Genomic DNA, 20,698 nt, shown 5'->3' on the forward strand with positions numbered 1-20,698 from the left:
CTCCGCCCCCCCTGGCTATTTTCTTTAGAATAATTAATATTTTTCTTTGAGGCTTCAGAGCTAGGAATTTTGACTTTGTTATCTTCTGAGTGCATGTTTCAATTTTCCTTGTCACTATAGTAATTTTCTAAGGTCAGAATTTTTGTTGTTGTTGTTTGCTAATTTCCTAACCTATTTTGTCTTTTCACTCTATTGTATAATGGGGATGTTTCCCAAGTGCAGGAGTTTTCCCAAGCTTCAAGTTGTTTGTGTAGCTGTTTTTAGAGGCTCTTTGAAGGTGGTGTGATTTAGGGAGAGGTATGTTTACCATTCTTCCATACTGTAAACAAAACACAAGCATCCTTTCTCATTTTGAAACTGACCAGTGTCACTGTTCCACTGGAGCTACAAAGTAAGACCAAAGACTGAGATCCAGAGCCAAGTATACACAATTTCCATCAGAGACCTGCCTCTGCTACCTGCTCAGCAAAGGGAGTCCTGTACCCCTGACTGTTGACCAGTCCCTTTACTATCTGGGTTTAAAGGTCTGGAAACTATCACTACTGCCACTAATTCAGTTGGCCTGCTTCTGGTTTCCTGGGGCCTGGTCTGTTCTGGTATGGCTCTCTGGACTGTGTTCTTCTCTCACCCTGGTGCAACAGACCTGAATGGGACTTATTGGACGAAGTATTTCTCAGTATTGAGTCACGTGATCCCTTTTCCTAGAACTGGGACCCTGAAGAGGACATTTGATCTCTGGAAAGATGAACTTTGAACTCTGAATTACAGGAAGTTGCAGGAATCTGTGGGAGGTAGCCAACATTGGTGACCATTGGTGAAGGATGGTTAGGTCCTTTTAGTCTATCCAATGAGATGGCTCTAGTCTTTTGCTTTTAAACCCTGGACAAGCTGAAAGGTGGCCAGGTTCCGGGAGCACATGGTGGGAGTTGAGATGGCTCCCAGGTGTGTCTGGGCCTCTCCCTGCAGGGCTTAAATAAATACTTTCTCTTTGTACCTGATGTCTCTGATTAGTTAATTGGGAAGGGAGCCTTGCACCAGATCTGTCCCACATAGACGTTTTCTTGCTGTCTAATTTGCCTTGACTTGAATAATAGTTTTACTCCATCTTTTTGTGGGCTTTGCAACTTTAGAATTTGTTTAGAATCTTTATTTAAAAATATTTGTAAGGGTTTGGGGGGGGAGGGGTTGATGGTTGTCCTTCCTTCTGGAAGAGGACTCTTGTCAGGGAGGCAAATGCTGTGACATGCAAATGAATTGGATTTCAGTAGGGAGGGCTTGGCAAAGCCAGCAACCTTACTTTCTCCTCTGGAACCACCGAATGAAGTGAACTATGAAAGCCGTTTCGAAAGATGGAGACTGTGTTCTAAAGATTGAGTGAAGGTTGACTGTCCCCAGGGCCAAGTTTCTTTTTCCAGAGATCACGGGGTTTACAAGGAGTGGGACCACCCAGCCCTTATCTTTGTGAGACTAAGTTGGGGCCACTTTGGCACTGAATCTCCCATATAAGATAATCCTAAAGACGTGTTTGGGTTAGAAGTTTTTGTCCATTTATGACTTAGAATGTGAGGCCATTTGTTCTGGTTAATCAGGGCAAAGCTCCAACTTATAGGAAATATTACCCCAGCCATCTTTATAATTCTTGTCTGTTAACTGGGCCTCACCTCTCCTTGCCTAACTGCTTGTTGGAAGGGAGATGCCCTTTGTCTCAAGAGCTTAATAAAATTAATTTCTGCATTTAACTTGAGAAATCTCCTTAACTTATTTGAGATGGTGCCTTTGTCCCACACACCATTTAAGTCCAGTCAACCAAAAATAGACTTGAGGACTGGAGATGATGGCCCTGGACTTTTTTAAGGCCAGGTCTTCAACAGTTCTCTGTTTGACTGATTCTGTGACCCATTCAATGATTGAGGCTAGGTAAGAAATCTTTTTAAACCTAGTCGAAAGGAAGGAAGGAAGGAAGGAAGGAAGGAAGGAAGGAAGGAAGGAAGGAAGGAAGGAAGGAAGGAAGGAAGGAAGGAAGGAAAGGGAAGGAAGGAAGGAAAGGGAAGGAAGGAAAGAAAAGAAAAGAAAAGAAAAGAAAAGAAAAGAAAAGAAAAGAAAAGAAAAGAAAAGAAAAGAAAAGAAAAGAAAAGAAAAGAAAAGAAAAGAAAAGAAAAGAAAAGAAAAGAAAAGAAAAGAAAAGAAAAGAAAAGAAAAGAAAAGAAAAGAAAAGAAAAGAAAAGAAAAGAAAAGAAAAGGAAAGAAAAGAAAAGAAAAGAAAAGAAATCTGGGAGATGAAAACCCCTCAGGGTTTCTCTGGTTAAAACCTGAAAAATTGATATTTACATTCACTCTGAGGCAATCTGGGCTGAGACAAAGACCTAGTCGGCTTGGCCTGGGACCTTTTGTTGGCTAATTAGTGGAGCTTTAGGAGAGTCCATGCCTTCACTCATTTTGGTCCCACCCTCTGGTCTGGTGCATTTTCTAGATCTGTTTGAAGGAATTTTGATAGAACTCATTGTACTTTCTGCTACTCTGCCCTGATGACCTTGCCTGTGAGTGATAAGTTACCAATTAGATGAGACTGATAACATGAACATGAACCAAGAACTTCCTGTACTTTGAAAATGAAGTGGACTAGAAACATGCCTTTAAAACTTATTATAAGCAAGAAATTGTGCTAATAGGTTGATTTTCTGATATTGGTTGTATGTAACATTAAAAATTTGGGGAACAGTGGCTTTTACCTATCAATGAAACTCTTATCCCTTTTCCTACCTCCTCTCCCTTTCATATTCTTTCATTTGATCACATGGCATATTATACATCTCTTGGGGACTTTTCATTCTCATCTTTATTAGATTGATTTGTGTATTCTTAATGAGAGATAAGGCCAGCAAGAATTTAAGAAAGGAGGGGATAAGTAGGAGAGAATAAATGAATTAATAAATTAATCATTCAATATTTATTAAATACCTATAATGAGCTAGCCAGTTTGTTAAGAGGTAGAGATATAGAAGTAGGTCAAAGAGAGTGGTACTTTTATCAACAATAAAGACATTAAGAGAACTGATAAGTTGGTCTTGGACATACTTATTTGGGAAATTCTGATGATCACAGAAGCACTCTCTGTTACATATGTTTAACACACAAAGGATCTGTAATCTATATGGATACTTCTTTTTGTTGATTCAGACTTTAGTGCTTCTCTGACTCAGTATAATAGTCTTCATGAACGAAATATTGTTTTAGCCGACCTGGTCATGAACTTTTTTGCATTTTGCAAGGCTGGTACTTGCATATTAAATATAATATTAAATCTATTATTGGAAACTCTCCCTCCTGATAGAAACTGTCAAAGAGTGGTTCCATTGGCATAACTGCTACAACCTGGGAGTCCCCTCCACAATGATTAGGCATTGGAATAAGACTTTAGTAGAAAGCCCTTCTAGTTACTATAAAAAGGAACTCTTATAAAAATGTAAAATGAATTTTGAATTTTATTGGGAAGAAAAGTTTCTAGAGGCTACAAGAAATCTAACACTGGTTTATGTCCTAAAAGCCAATGACTTATCTCCCAAAACTGTTGTCTATGATTTCATTAAATTATTTACAGGCAGACAGGCCTGAAGGAAAATAGAAGGTCAAAGACACAGGGACAGCCTTTTAATTGGTCCCTGCTGTATCATCCACATAGCTTCCCAATTGATATTTTTAAAGAACATTTTTGATTCTGTATCCCAGATTCAAGAAGCTCTTCTCATAGCTAATTATAAATGGATTAAAATAAAAACTTCTGGTATTTGAAATCCTTCACAATCTAGCTCCAGCTTATTTTTCTTAATTGCCTGCACTTTTTCCCTATTAGACATTCTATGTTGCAAGCAAAATGGCCACTTTGTTCCTCAGACTATTTCGCTATTTTTGAACATCCCTTCTACTTAGGGAATCCCTAGCTTCCTTCAAGGTTGTGCTTGTTACCTACTTCTCTTTAAAGAATCTCTTCTCCCTTTCCTCCTAATACTTGTGTCCTGAAAAGATTTTTTTATATCTATTATGTATTTACTAGCCATGTTTATGGGCTCTTTCCAAGAAAATGTTAACTTCTTGGGGACTAGGGACTGTTTTGTTTTTGTTTTCTGCATCTAACTGTGAGTCTGGCACATGGTAGAGAACAAAAGAAGGAATTAGGGCTTGGTACTTAAGCTTATCCTTGAAGAAAGAAACATCTTATCAAGCAGTTGAAAAAGTGCATGGGGAGAGGTATTGGATAGCTTGTTCATTGTGTAGAGGTGGAAGTTAGAGATGGGAAATAGAGTATCTGATAGTCTAGTTAGACTGGGATTCAGTGTATGCAGGAGAGTATTATGAAACAAGGGTGGTTTGGAGTTGGATTATAGAAGAATTTAGTGCTTAAGAAGCATTTAAGGCATTTAAGGGTTTTGAATAGTGAAGAAACATTGAACTTTTAGAAAGATAATTTGTTTTAAATCTTTGTATAGAGTAGATTTGAACACAACTGAAACAAGTGAACAACAACAATAATAAATTTGAGGGGAAAGATACTAGAGGCAGGCAAAACCATTTGGAAGATTATTAAAATTAAATTTTATTCAGTAGTCTTAAAGTATGTTTGTACATGTAAGTGGTAAAGAAGAAACTGTAACTATTAGGAGGATGAGAAATATGAAAATAATATTGACAGATTTTTATCCATTCTTTAAAAAAAAAGTTCTGTTTACAAATAACAAAATTAAGTATCAAAAAGTCTAATGCAAATTAAGCATACCTCAAGGTAGTATAAAGGGGGATATGTACTCCCTTTTAGATCCCCATATTTATTTGTCTTTTTCTCCCCTCTGCCACTACCCTTCTTTATTAAATAACATAATCTTCCAAATCTATTATATTTGTGAAATCTAGGCATTTTGTCTTCTGAAGAGAGAAGTTTCTCTCCAGCAACAGTAAGATAGAATTTTTTTTTTTCTTTTGGAGTAATCACTTTTCCATTATTGATAAAATAATGATATAAATGGAATTATATTACTTTAAAAAATACTTTCAGAAATAATATAGTCATCAAGACAAAACTGAATTGTGACATAACTTGGCTGAAAAGGTGCTAAAGCAATTTCTTCTTCTGTCCTTTATTTTAAGATGAAAATTACTTGTTAGTATGTACAATTCCCTAGCTCCCTCAGGAAAGAGAAAGAAAATAAGTAGCATAAGAGGTTTTTTTTTTTTTAATTTTGTTAAGTTGATTTTCATAACCTTTTTGTATTTCAGTGACTCTCAGTAAAATAAACCCTAAGCTAATGATAATAAGTTATTAATTTTTAATGTAATTATTAAGAGATAAGCTATGGTACATTAGATAGAACATTAGATTGGGAGTCAGGAAGATCTTCAGTTTATATGTGGCTCCTGGGCAAATATATAGATCTTTTCTTCTCAGAATAGAGAATAAAATTTAGCTATTAGCTAAATAATTAGTAATGAGTAAGTGCTTTAGTTGATTTATGAACTCTTTACATGGTTTTATGGTAATACTAACATGTAGACCCTAATTCATCCATCTCTTATATTCTGTGATTCTTATCTATATATGCTCTTTCTCAGTCTCTTATAGTGCATCAACTTCATGAGGTAGATGCTGATTTCATTTTATATTTGCTAGGTATTATCCCCCTCTTATTTTTCTCCCTACCTGACCAGTCCATTTCATTTTGTAATCATATTTCTTTAATGATACTCCTTTTATTTGTCTTGTATCTAGGTCATCATCACAAATATATTGAAAGCTACCCATTTCTAATTATATGTTGATGTAGTACAATACTTGGTTTAATTATTAAATTGTTTTTAAAAATTAATAACTTAGTTATTAGGTTTTTGTGTTTTTTTGCTTTTAACTAAGGCAATTGGGGTTAAGTGACTTGTCTAAGGTCATATAGCTAGGAAGTCTTAAGTGTCTGAGGCCATATTTGAACTCAGGAACTCCTGACTTCAGGGCTAGTGCTCTATTATTGCTTTATCCACTGTGCTACCTACCTGCCTGGTATTTTCAATAAAAACTTATTTTGTCAGTAGAAGATGCTGTCTGTAGATATTATAAGCAAACAAGATGGTCAGATGATAGACTATATTAGTGAGAATACATCTGATTTCAGTCATGGGAAAATGAATCTTAATATCTTGGCAAACATTACTGGTAAGACTGTCCAGTAATGTCTTGCTATTTTTGTATAATGTTTTGGAAAGAAGCATTTTCAGTTGCTGTGCAGTCTTTCATCAGTTGTAAAATCATTAAAGATCATAGTGAGAAATTAATTCTGGCAATAAGTATTACATAAAGATAACTGTTATAATTGACTGATCAAATAAATTTCAGTATACTATTCAGTCTTTGTAGTATTTATGTAACTGTTTATACTGCTATTAATGTGAAATAAATTTAGATAGAATAGTCTGAGAATTCTTAAGGTTTTTTTCATAGCCCCTTTTGACATTCTCATGAAGCTTGTGGATCCCCTTTTAAGAATATTGTTTTCAATTACATTGAAAAATACATAGAATTAGAAAAGAAACCACTTAAATGAAAGATAATTATTAAAATATTTGCAAAAAAACATCAGTTTACAGACTTCAGGTTGAGATCCCCTTATCTAAGTGTAAGAGGCTCTTTTGGCAAGGTTATCAGTCTTTTTCATTATTTGAAATTGGATATAAATTAAATATTTTCAAATTTTAATAATTTTTAATATTTCATTTAGCATTTAATCTTAAAATAAGTTCTTATTCTAACACAGTAGAACTAGGATTTAATAGGAGTGTAAACTAGATTATAATCTTTGAAAAATTATATAGTACTTTTATTTATTTATTTTATTACTTTTTAAAAAATTATAATTATAAAATTTTTTGACAGTATATATGCATGAGTAATTTTTTTTATAACATTATCCCTTGTCTTCATTTTTCCAAAATTTCCCCTCCCTCCCTCTATTCCCTCCCTTAGATGACAGGCGGTCCCATACATATTACATGTGTTACAGTATAACCTAGATACAATATATGTGTGTTCTTGTTGCACGTTAAGTATTAGATTCCGAAGGTATAAGTAACCTGGGTAGAAAGACAGTAGTGCTAACAATTTACATTCACTTCCCAGTGTTTCTTCCCTGGGTGTAGTTGTTTCTGTCCATCATTGATCATCTGGAAGTGAGTTGGATCTTCTTTATATTGAAGATATTCACTTCCATCAGAATACATCTTCATACAGCATTGAAGTGTATAGTGAGTGATCTTCTGGTTCTGCTCATTTCACTCAGCATCAGTTCATGTAAGTCTCTCCAAGCCTCTCTGTATTCCTCCTGCTGGTCATTTCTTACAGAGCAGTAATATTCCATAATCTTCATAAACCATAATTTACCCAACCATTCTCCAATTGATGGACATCTATTCATCTTCCAGTTTCTAGCCACTATGAAAAGAGCTGCTACAAACATTTTGGCACACACAGGTCCCTTTCCCCTCTTTAGTATTTCTTTGGGATATAAACCCAATAGCAGCAATGCTGGATCAAATGCACAGTTTGATAACTTTTTGGGCATAGTTCCAAATTGCTCTCCAGAATGGCTGGATTCTTTCACAACTCCACCAACAATGCATCAGTGTCCCGATTTTCCCACATCCCCTCCAACATTCATCATTATTTGTTCCTGTCATCTTAGCCAATCTGACAGGTGTGTAGTGGTATCTCAGAGTTGTCTTAATTTGCATTTCTCTGATCAGTAGTGATTTGGAACACTCTTTCATATGAGTGGATATAGTTTCAATTTCATCATCTGAGAATTGTCTGTTCATATCCTTTGACCATTTATCAATTGCAGAATGGTTTGATTTCTTATAAATTAGGGTCAGTTCTCTATATATTTTGGAAATGAGACCTTTATCAGAACCTTTAACTGTAAAAATATTTTCCCAATTTGTTACTTCCCTTCTAATCTTGTTTGCATTAGTATTGTTTGTACAGAAACTTTTTTTTTGAAACATTATATTTTATTATTTAGAATTTTTTTTCACAGTATATATGCATGAGTAATTTTTTTAAAATAATATTATCCCTTGTATTCATTTTTCCAAATTATCCCCCCCTCCTTCTACTCCCTCCCCCCGATGACAGGTAATCCCATACATTTTACATGTGTTACAATATAACCTAGATACAACATATGTGTGTAAATACCATTTTCTTGTTGTACATTAAGTATTAGATTCCGAAGGTATAAGTAACCTGGGTAGATAGACAGTAGTGCTAACAATTTACATTCACTTCCCAGTGTTCCTTCTCTGGGTGTAGTTGTTTCTGTCCATCATTGATCAACTGGAGTTGGAGCTTCTTTATGTTGAAGATTTCCACTTCCATCAGAATACATCTTCATACAGCATTGAAGTGTACAGCGATCTTCTGGTTCTGCTCATTTCACTCAGCATCAGTTGATATAAGTCTCTCCAAGCCTCTCTGTATTCCTCCTGTTGGTCATTTCTTACAGAGCAATAATATTCCATAACCTTCATAAACCATAATTTACCCAACCATTCTCCAATTGATGGACATCTATTCATCTTCCAGTTTCTAGCTACAACAAAAAGAGCTGCCACAAACATTTTGGCACATACAGGTCCCTTTCTGCACTTTAGTATTTCTTTGGGATATAAGCCCAATAGCAGCAATGCTGGGTCAAAGGGTATGCACAGTTTGGTAACTTTTTGGGCATAGTTCCAAATTGCTCTCCAGAATGGCTGGATTCTTTCACAACTCCACCAACAATGCATCAGTGTCCCGATTTTCCCACATCCCCTCCAACATTCATCATTATTATTTCCTGTCATCTTAGCCAATCTGACAGGTGTGTAGTGGTATCTCAGAGTTGTCTTAATTTGCATTTCTCTGATCAGTAGTGATTTGCATTTCTCTGATCAGTAGTGATTTGGAACACTCTTTCATATGAGTGGATATAGTTTCAATTTCATCATCTGAGAATTGTCTGTTCATATCCTTTGACCATTTATCAATTGCAGAATGGTTAGATTTCTTATAAATTAGGGTCTGTTCTCTATTTTGGAAATGAGAACTTTATCAGAACCTTTAACTGTAAAAATGTTTTCCCAATTTGTTACTTCCCTTCTAATCTTGTTTGCATTAGTTTTGTTTGTATAAAAGCTTTTTAATTTGATGTAATCAAAATCTTCTATTTTGTGATCAATAATGATCTCTAGTTCTCCTTTGGTCATAAATTCCTTCCTCCTCCACAGGTCTGAGAGGTAGACTATGCTCTGTTCCTCTAATCTATTTATGATCTCATTCTTTATGCCTAAATCATGGACCCATTTTGATCTTATGTTGGTATATGCTGTTAAATGTGGATCCATATCTAATTTCTGCCATTATAGTACTTTTATTGACCTTGAATATTTTACCATCAAAGTGACAATACAATAAAATTACAACAATAAATCGTCTTGGGATGCCACAGAATTAAAGTTGAATATCACACAAAGGACTATAGAGCCATGTGTAGTGAGCATGAATAAGCTATAACATATTCTCAACAAAGAATTGTGCAAATGATAGCATTGGAAGGATATATCATGATTAAAGAAGGTGGACTAGACAAATTTATGGGAAACCTATGTTTCAGTGGAGTTTGTAGTATATCAAGAAATGTAGGAAATTCCCCAAATATTCCCCATATATTTTGGTAGTTTCTCTGTCAAAGATTTAGGGGGGATTATGGACAAGAATCATACTTGGAAAAATCACTGATGTTCTTTTATTTATGATAGAGGTGTATGTGAGTATGTTTGAGTAGATCTTTACTTAATATGATCTCTTACATTTCTGGAGATATTGGAAATTACACTTAGGTTCCCAACTGAAAGATCATCTAGTATAAACCTGCTTAGAGAGCTACTTGCTGCTTATTTATTTCAATTTAGATTTTTTTTTTAACTAGGTGAAAGAGGAGATTCTTTGCTTCATTTGCTACCTAGCCTTAATTACTGAATGGATGAGGCTCCAGTCAAACTGAAGCTTGTTAAGGACCTTAGCTTAAAAAGGCCGAGGTCCCACTAAATCCAGGCCCATCTCCAGATCTCTTGATCTCTATCTGGCCACTGGACCCAGATGGTTCTGCCCAGCAAAGTGAGTCAGGTGACTTTGCCCAGCCCTCCCTTACTTAAATCCAATTCACTTGCATGTCATGGTGTCACCTCCCTGATGTAATGGTCCTCTTCGAGAAAGAAGGACAATCAACAATCCAAGTCAGACTATCTAAGGAGTAGTGTTCAATTCTGGAGCCACATTTTAAGAAGGACAGAGACATACCAAAGTCTAGAAGAGAGCAGTGAGGATCTTGAAGGGCCTCATCTTGGGATATGGAGGTAGGTTGAAGAAAGTAAGTATATTGAGCCTAAGGAATAGGCAACATGATAGCAAGAATAAATGTCCTAGCATTTTAAGTTATCCAGCAGTGAAACTGGCTATTGAGTACAGAGTGTCATGGCTCTTGTAAGATCTTCAAGAAAGTGTGTGTGATCAATGGCCAGTCTCTCCTGTAGAAGTTGTACTACTTAGCATTGAGGCCTTTCTGAACTGTGATTCTATAAAAATTAATGTAGGAGATTACAATGGGAGAAAGTAAATACTTACTCTGACTCTCAAGGGTCATGGTTACACTAGAAAGATAACATATAGATTGTATTTGTATATTTTTATTCATAAATAACTTTAAGGAATAGTTATTCATTTGCTGTAACTGCTACTTAACATATTTGCTTATCTCCTTATCACTTGTTTGAACTCAAGGCATCAACCGAATTAAGAGAAAGATTCCAAGGACATTGGGGTAGAAGTGCTGTAGTGAATTTATGAGAGTCAAATTAAACATATTTGTTTATTAGTGTATCACCTATTTCAAACTTGGGGCATCAACAGAATTAGAGAAAGCAGGGGCTTTGGAATGGATATGCTACAGTGGATTTATGAGTCAAATGGGATGGCCAGGTGTTTCTTTGGAGGAAGAGGTTGCATTAAAGTAGGAAGAATAACTGAGTTCAGATTTCACCTCTATACTTTGTGGCCTTAAGGAAATCACTTAACTTTCCTGGATTTGTTTCCTTACTATAGCATGAGGAAATTGGATTAGTTGGCTTCTTAGGTTTCTTCTAACTCTAGATCTATGGACCTTTTATTTTTTTTTTTTTATGTATGGTTTTGATTTCTTGGGCTAGATCTTTTACAGTTTGAGAGTTTTTTAATTCTATGTAGTTTGGAGGTTATGAAATTTGGTGTGAGTCACTTTTATTTGGGCATTTGTGGGTAGCAATTTTGTCTGTAACAATCCTTTAAAGTCCATTAATGTTTATTTGTTGAGAGGCTATCATAGAATTTGTATTTATACTTGTATTTTATTTATAGTTATATTATAATTATAGTTCTTTTACTGGAATCCTTTCCTAGTTCCTCTTAATTCTATTGGCTTCTCTCTGTTAATTGCTTCCTATATATTTTAGATGTAATTTGCTTTATATGTATATTTATTTGCATGTTTATTCCCTCATTTGATTTTAAGCTCCTCCGGGGCAGGGACTCTCTTCTGCTTTTTTAATTTAAAAAGAAATTTTTTTGGTATCTCCAGAACTTAGCCTAGAACCTGGCATAGAGTAGGGATTTAATAAATGTTTAAGGATTAATTGTTTAGGTTCTAAAGTTTCGCAACTTGCTCCATTATGTTGAACACTTTGTACCATTTACTTCCAAAATTAACAATGATTAAGTTTGAGGTCTTCAAGAATGATAATTTGAGAAGATTTAGATTTTCAGAAAAAAAAAACAAATTCATAAAATATTCAAATGATTTAAACATTTCTAAAACAATAGAGTACTATCTAATTGTGTGAGTGTATGTGAGTGTGTGAGCATGCGTGTGCACAAATACTACTACTAATAAAACCAGAAAGTAAGGTGGTGGAAAATAGATTTAGAATATCATCTTATACCATGTCACATTAAATTCCATTTGGCTATATGGCTTAAATATATAAAACCAAAAAATAATTAGAGGAGTATGGAAGGAGATATTTTTCTCTTTTATAGTTAGGGGTAGGATTTGTAACCAAATAAAGAATAAAGGGGATTGTAGCAATTTTTTCTTTGCATACAGTGCAGATGTAAAAAACTTCTATAGTTTATTAAACAGGAATTTAACAAATGTTGAATTGCCATTTAAACCCCTTCCTACTTTTCATAAACTTTAAAGCTGTTGAACAGACAGAATTGATGTTAGAGTAAGAAGAGAAACTTGATGAAGGGAAAGGAAAATCTTTGTGTTAAAAATCTTTTCTAAAAGTCTGATCAAGATATGTTGGGAATTTGACACATATAGTACCAAAATCGATTCCTCATTGTATAAGTGGTCAAAATACCAGCTGCTGGTCGAAATTAGACACATTTTTAAAAGAGGAATTACAGTCTATCTACAACTCTGTGAAAAATGCTTCAAATAACTAATAATCAGTAAAATAAAATATCCCTGGGCTTTTTCTTAACATTCATCAGTGTCAAAAATGATTTTAAAAAACCCAAACAAACAGGGCAGGAATAGCTGTGGAAAGGTAGATCCACTAATACTTCTTGGGGAATCTGTGAATTATTTCAGTTTTTCTGGAAAAGTTTGAAATTGTTATTGAGAAAATGATTAAATTCTTCTTTTACTTAGTGATCCCACTATTGGCCTTAAGGAGGTAGGCAGGTGCTTTAAATAGTAAAATTTTCATCGTAACTTCATATGTGATAGCATAAGCTTGGAAACAAATTGGGTACTCAATGATTAGGGAATCGTTGAATAAATATAATTTATATAATTTATTAATGGAATGGAATATTATTATACCCTAGACTATAGTAAACAATAGCTGATGAACTCAGAGAACAGACCAATTACATGTAGGAATTAGGAAGTTAGATCAAGAGCACAGCATGCACAGTAATGAAAGGAAAATAAAATTGACACTAAAAGTTAATCACAAATCAGATTAAATGCAATAACCAATCCAGAGGACTGATGGTGATACTTCCCTCCTATCAGAAGAAAAGGGGAGGTTTAAAATACTAGTACAAAATGTTAAATACATTGTCAGATCCTACAACTCTTAATTTGTTTTGTTTTGGATTTTTCTTTGTTACAAAGTAGAATTATGTGGTGTTTGGGTTTTCTTAGAAAGTGAAAGTGATGTAAAAATCAAGAGAATCAGTACAACAGTTTAAAAAATAAATAGTAATGACATCTGTAATGATATATGATGCATATTGATATGAATCTGATATGAAAGGTGTTAGAGTGCAGAAACTCAGTCGTATATCTATTACACATATGTTTTGTCTCAGTAGTGAAAAAAATAAAAAAATCATTTAGATGAATTACAGTTTGACATTCCATTATATAAAAATCATATGATAATTTTATTATTAATAATTAATTTGTACTAGCCTGAGCTAGTTTTTCTTTTAAATTAAAATAGATTTATTTATTTATTTTGGTAACGCAATTTGGAGTTAAGTGACTTGCCCAAGTGTTAAGTATCTGAAGTCGAATTTGAACTCGGGTCCCTCTGATTTTGAGGCCAAGACACTATTCACTGCGCCATCTAGTTGACTCTCAGAGCTAGTTTTTCTAATCCTATTTAAAAGTATAAAAGTGAGAAAGATATGTATTATAAATGCTTAGAAGAGGGCAAAATTACATATTCATATCTAACTGCCATACCACTTTTCCTGCTGCAGAGCATAGATAAAAGAATCTAAGGTGTAGAAAAGAAGGGAGTTTTGTCACTAGTTGGCCAACAAGAAAGAGCTCATTTAACTAGCTGGATTTAGTATTTTACCAAATATTCTTTGCATATTCCTATCTCCATAATTTTGTTCATGCTGTTTATATTTTCATAGAAACATTTTCCATCTCTTCTCCCTTCAAAAAAAACTTCTTTGCCCTATAAGGCTCAGCATAAGCCCTCTTTTTTCTTGGTTTTCCTTAATGTCCATGCCCAATGCACTGAACTCTTGTCCTCCTTTGACAGGTAATTATTCCTTTTGGATCACTTGCTATTTATTGCTTTGTGATATTAGATACCCTTAAAATTAATTTTTCTCACCTTCCCAACTGGATTATAAATGCCTTAAGGACTTGAATTTTCTCATACATCTTTATATCCCTTACACTGCTTGTTAATAAATCCTAAATTACTTAGTACTTAGAGAGGAAAAATTTCTGTGTGGTTTTCAAATGTAAAACATACACATAAACATTTTTACATAAGAGAGATTGTGGTGTCAACTCTTACTAGAAGATGATTGTTTTCCTTATGGGTTTTAATCTATTTAGCCTGAGCATTGTTTTAAGTACCAGAAGGAAAAAAAAATTGAAATGATAACAACTAACCTGAGAGGCAGTGTGGTTTAGAGGAGAGGAAACTGGTGGTTCATCTCTGTAATACTCATTAATCCTGGACAAATCCCTTAGCCTTTCCATGCTCCAGGTAACTAAGTTGCAAAGGAGTTGATTGCATTAGTTAGGAAGTTCTCTGAGTGAATGAAATAATAAATATAGTCTAACACCCCCCCCCAAAAAAAAAAAAAAAACCTCAAAATTTTTAAACATTTGTTTATGAATAAACTTATAATCAGATTTCATGGGTAGTCATTATATCATCTTTAACAAAACAATTATTTTTCTTTTTTTTTTCTCCTTAGGAACACATTATACAATGACAAATGGGGGCAGTATTAACAGTTCAACACACTTACTGGATCTTCTGGATGAACCTATTCCGGGTGTTGGTACCTATGATGATTTCCACACCATTGATTGGGTTAGAGAAAAATGTAAAGACAGAGAAAGGCACAGGCGGGTATGTGATAGTATTTATAATAATGTAAAGTTTTTATTAAAATATGCTTAACTTGACTGTGTAGTATTATATGACCTTGGACAGCTATATTTCAAGAGGTTGTAATTTTCCCTTTTCCTTTCAAACATAACAAATTTTGCTTATGTTCTTCTGTTATGACATCATTTTAGGACAAATTTTTCCAACAAAATGAAATTCATATCTCCTTTCTAACATAATTTTGCATAGTATAAAATTCTATAAGGTACTAACAATACTATAAAGACTAAAATCAATTTTAAGTATAAAGGAAAATAGTATTTTTGAGAATATAATATGGCTATTATTTGTCATGCTTTTATAGATTTGTGACTTCATCTCTATAGATAACTCTTCCATGAGTTTGCAGGTCAAAATTCCTTGTCATTATCTGATTCTGTAGGCTGTAGGCCTATCCACCTGTTACATTTCATTTTTTATTACTTCATGTAATGATATCTTTTATGTTGCTCGTTTGAGCTTTTGGTAATTTGCTATAGCTTACTTGTGCCTTGTTGATCTCTATCCATTGCCCTTTAGATTAATTGTAAGCCACTTGTCTTATGTGTGTAAAATAGTTCAATTTGGAATTGGAGTGTTTTTATAGAGCTGATTTGCCATATTAGTACCTATTCTTCTTTGAAGCAAGAGGAAATGGGCATTATCAAAAAAAGTTTCCACCTAACAGAGTTCTAAAATCAAATGCAACAAGAAAAATTTTATTGGTTATTGTTAGGATTACTAGGTGAGAATCGTTGTCTCCAGACAGTTGCCATTAACTCTTGTCCAGAGAAGTGACTTCCCTTCCTGCAGAGAGCCGCGTCAAGCCTGATGTGGTGCATAGAGTTCTCCTATCTCTGGAGTGCTGTCCTCTTTTATCCTCCCAGAGAATGGGTGTGGGATAATGCAAGGGCTTCTTCTCACCTAGTAATCCTAACAGGTTATCTCGAAGGCCTATACTATGGTATGGATAAAATGCATGCTCACAGATTTCAGCCTAAAGTAAATGGTTACAAGGGAATGGGGTTGTGGAAAGGGAGACTACCCTTTGCAACGTTAGGGGTAAAATAATTTCTGGTTTCAGAAGCTAATCAAATATAAGTTAGATATTGAATTGTTTGTATCACTATGATAGATGCTGCTATAAAGACAAAAATTTAGTCCATGAGTAATATATCTAATTAACATAGTCAATGGTAATGGAACAGTGATCAAAATGACCAATTTTGAATTCCCAGTTATATTTGGTATAATGATTAGCAAAAATAAAAAATAAACTAATAATAGCACTTATGTAGTGCTGTAAGATTAACAAAGTGCTTTACAAGCATCTCATTTTGTCCTCATGATTCTGGGAGGTAAGTATTGTTATCGCCATTTTACAGAAGAGGAAACTGAGGCAGGTAGATTAAGTGATTTGCCCAGAGTCACTCACACAGTCTGTCTTTGAATTTAGGTCTTCCTGACTCCAGGTCTAGTACCCTATAAAGAGTACCCTTTAGGTGCTTCTTATTAGCAGTAGAAAGAGCATTAATTCCATTCGACTTTCACAGTCTTCTGTCTTCTTGTTGCATTTAGCTTAAAATAAAATTACAAAAGAATTAAAGCAGCCTGGTGAAATCTAGCCTTGTAAGCATTACCACAGTAAAATCATTTGAAGCTAAATTTCACTGATAAATGTTTGGCTTTGCAGTAGCTTAATTTTCAAGTCACATGTCTCTAGTACATCAAAAGAAGACTGAATTAATTTCTGGGTATGGCAGCACAAATGCCAGTCATGTTGATATTCCTGTATGAAGAAAAAAAAAAAGCTTTTCCTTGTTAAAGTATCATGGAACAGCCTGGAACTTCAGCGTGTAGTTCGTTGTGATGTAAACTTCACCCTACTCCTAAAAGAGTTGCCTTTCTCCCATCATGAAAAAACTCATCATTCTGTTGAAATATAAAGAGAAGTGTTGCTGCATCCTTTTTAAGTGTTGTAACTGTCCGCATATTCCTACTGTGTAGCTTAACAATTAGTTCAATTTTAATTTTTATTAGAAATTCAGAGTTGATGACTTTATGCTTTTATGACTGTTCTATGAAAGTATCTATGTGCAACTCTAAACTACATTGTTTATAATATTTGTGATACTTCCAGGACTAGTCAATGTAGTACTCACTTCTTAAATTAGTAAAGACATACATAAGTACACATATATACACAAGACAGTCTCTGATTTTTTTCCAGCTCTAAAATTTTACTATAATTAGCTGCAGAAGTAAGAAGTAAAGATATGTATAATTTATCATTATGTGATATGTATAATTTGTGCTTTTAACAAATAGCCAATGAAAACCATAGAACAGAGGTTCATGTACTTCTGATTTAACAATTAGGTGTCAGTTTTGTGCAAGGTATTATGGTTAGGGAATAGGAGTAACAGAGGCCAACTAAAAAGTTCTTGCCATTTAAGAACTTATATTATTCTGAAATAAAGATATCCTTCTTAGTCTTCATATTTGAAGATAATGTATTTGGTGAGTATTTTGCATATGTACAATATGCTTGGAAAGATGTGTGTATGACCATTCTTTATGTGTGTTTATTCTATAAGCTAGTTTTGTTTGACACTCTACAAGCCATTCTACAAGCTAGATTTCTATTTTTTATATTTGCTTTGTTCAGAGAGAGCTATTCCATTCTTATGGTTGAAAAAATGAATTATCAGATATTGATTTTGATTTTTGTTCACAGTTTGAAAAATGAAGTGTAAATATTTTTTAATTTCAGATCAACAGCAAAAAGAAAGAATCGGCATGGGAAATGACAAAAAGTTTGTATGATGCTTGGTCAGGATGGCTAGTAGTAACACTAACAGGTTTGGCATCAGGTAAAAATATTTTTAAAAGGTCTTTTCTCCACTTTGGAAATAGAAGTCATTTCCTGTCATTTTCATGAATTAGTAAATTTTAAAAACATGTTCTCTCCTTTATACCTTTTTATTTTCACTGCAACTATAAGGAATCAGTTGCTGATCATTTAAGTAAAAACTGCCATAGTAATCATATTCTAAAAAAGTCATTTAATAGATGTATTAAAATTATATAAGAATATTCAGTGATGTTAATGCAAAAGTCAACATTTAAATCACTGAAATGTTTTCCTTAGAATTTTTATTTTAAAAATCATGATGTCACTATTCTTTAGTGTACAAAATTCAGTTGTCAGCTAAGTTAAGACTTCAGAATGAATAATCATTACTATATTTCCTTAAAATTCAAGGTTATATATTTATGCGTTAATCTTTAATGGATTTATTATTTCCTTGATGTGGAGGATTGTTTTAGTAGTATAGATTACAGTCCATATATTCCATTTTTGAGAGACTTAGAAATACTGTGCAGAGGGTTCACTCAACATATTGGGGACTTATTTTGTTTCTTGATATTACATATTATCCAGTGCCCTTCTTCTCTCATTCTACTTTCACTGTGATAGTATCTGAATGACAGAAAAAAGCTTTAGAAGGTGTTAAGAACAAAATAATTTTTAGATAGGCTAAGACATTAGCTAAACTATTACTCTGAATGTGAAATCCCTATCTAGATAGTGAGCAAAGAAGCAACATTTCAGACAGAACTGAATTATGTCAATATTGATAATTTCACTATAAACCAGAAGATATAAGGAAATTACATCTAAATGGAAGGATGTTCACATGTTTTCTCCTGAAGACCAGACAAAGGAATTGGCACAGTTGATACTATTTTGTGTCTAAAGTCAACAAGAAGCATTATTTCCTTAAACTCTTAGAATATTTGGCTATTTTGCATTGATCATGATGAACAAAAGGAAATCAGTCATTATTAAGACAATTGTAGCTTATGTGCCAGTATCTTTTGTAAGGAATGAGTTTTGTAGGAAAGTGAAAAGTTTTGGAAATATTTGTCAAAAAGAGAATAGAGGCTTATAGCTAATAGCCTACTAAGAAGTCTGATATTATAATATCATGAGCATTTTCTTTACCAAGAATGAGAAAGCAGTATGGCATACAACTGTAACAGATTGAACTTGAATCTATTAAATACATTATTAATACAGAAACTCAATTAGAGAAAGAAAATTTCTAGATTGTTAGCATTAACTGCTGTGAAGCAGTTGCCACAGCAAGGTAGCCAAACACGTTATTAACATAGGCATAATCTTTTATGCATTTGAAAGTTATATAGGAGGTTGAAAATTCATATCTCTTAATATTAAAAACTTGATGGTATTGTGCATTCAAAGACAGACACAGGTTTTTTTTTTTTTTTTTTCTTTGTTTTTGGAAAGTAAAATTCTCTCTCTCTCTCTCTCATTCTGAATAGGAATGGATAATTTCAATCAAGAAATAGAATTTATCATGAAGCTATAAATATGACAATAGTAGCTCTGTGTTAAATTTGAGTAGGAGGTTCCTATGCAATTGAGAATTGAAAGATGATTGCTTGAATTTTGAAACTATGTGACAAAATTTTGCTAGGGAAAAAGTACATATGGAAATTGGAATATACTCCTTTTAAAGCTTTCAGCTCTGTTTAGTAATTGAGTATAAAGATGCTTACATATGAAAGACAACTAAACATTTCAAATATAAATTGTTAAGTGTTTAGTCTTTTAATCCAATCAGTAATAAGTAAGGAACAAAACTTGATATAATCCTCTGCATAAAGGTGTTGATGAATTGATACTCTTTTGACTAACAGGGGCCTTGGCAGGATTAATAGATATTGCTGCTGACTGGATGACTGATCTAAAAGAGGGAATTTGCCTCAGTGCATTGTGGTACAATCATGAACAGTGCTGTTGGGGATCAAATGAAACGACATTTGAAGAGAGAGACAAATGTCCACAATGGAAAACATGGGCAGAATTAATCATTGGTCAAGCAGAAGTAAGTCTTATTCGTTTCAGTAGGAAATAAAGTTGAAGAAAGCACACTTGATAATATTTACAAAATAATTTGTGAAGTTGCAATTCTAATTACTTCTTATATAGCTTCATTAAAATTTGTAAAACAGGAGAGACTGAATCAACTAGAATGCTAGAATAATATTAGAATAATTAAACTTCCTCCAAGAGATACTATATATATATTTATTTTGAAGGGAGAGGGAAGGGTCAATCATTACTATGATTAAAAGATTATACTTTTAATATATATATATATATATATATTATACTATGTATACATATGTATGTCTATTATATAATGATAAATATAATAGACACATGTCTATTATATAATGAAGAACAAAATTAAGTTAAAACACCATGTATATTAACATAGATATGTATATATCTATATGTGTGTATGCATTTAAAACAGACTTTTGTTATGCACATGTATTGAAACTGTGAGGGATGTAGAAGACCCTTACCCAAAATGACTATTCAGAGATCACTCAGTAGAAGGCAGAAAAGTTGTTTATTGAAAACCTCTGGAGGATAGCCATGGTAGGAGGGCTAAAGAAGTAGTAAAGATACATAGCTTTTATATAAGAGATTACATCACAAGTAAGAGAGAATTGAGAAGGGGAAGGGGAGGCATCTAATTGGTTGTTGCTATTTGGAGAGATTGGAATGGAAGGTTTCTGTTACAAAGGATTACATCATAAGTTGGGGAGCATTGAGAAATAGGTGCTCTCTCCCCTTAATCAAATGTTAGACATGGGTGCTAACAGACCTTCAAAATTTAGATTACTA

At 33.5% G+C, this 20,698-nt stretch overlaps 1 protein-coding gene across 6 annotated transcripts in view; it reads left to right on the forward strand.

Annotated features, from left to right (window-relative positions):
- The window catches only part of CLCN3 (chloride voltage-gated channel 3), a 113,498-nt gene that overhangs the window by 60,028 nt on the left and 32,772 nt on the right, over positions 1-20,698 (forward strand). For all 6 annotated transcript variants that reach the window (XM_074276488.1, XM_074276491.1, XM_074276493.1 and 3 more), the window contains 3 exons: positions 14,795-14,952; positions 17,744-17,843; positions 19,699-19,886. In XM_074276488.1, the coding sequence (XP_074132589.1) occupies positions 14,795-14,952; positions 17,744-17,843; positions 19,699-19,886 (446 nt within the window). The remainder of the gene's footprint in view (positions 1-14,794; positions 14,953-17,743; positions 17,844-19,698; positions 19,887-20,698) is intronic.

This window comes from Sminthopsis crassicaudata, chromosome 6, assembly GCF_048593235.1.
Source record: "Sminthopsis crassicaudata isolate SCR6 chromosome 6, ASM4859323v1, whole genome shotgun sequence".
NCBI lineage: Eukaryota > Metazoa > Chordata > Mammalia > Dasyuromorphia > Dasyuridae > Sminthopsis > Sminthopsis crassicaudata.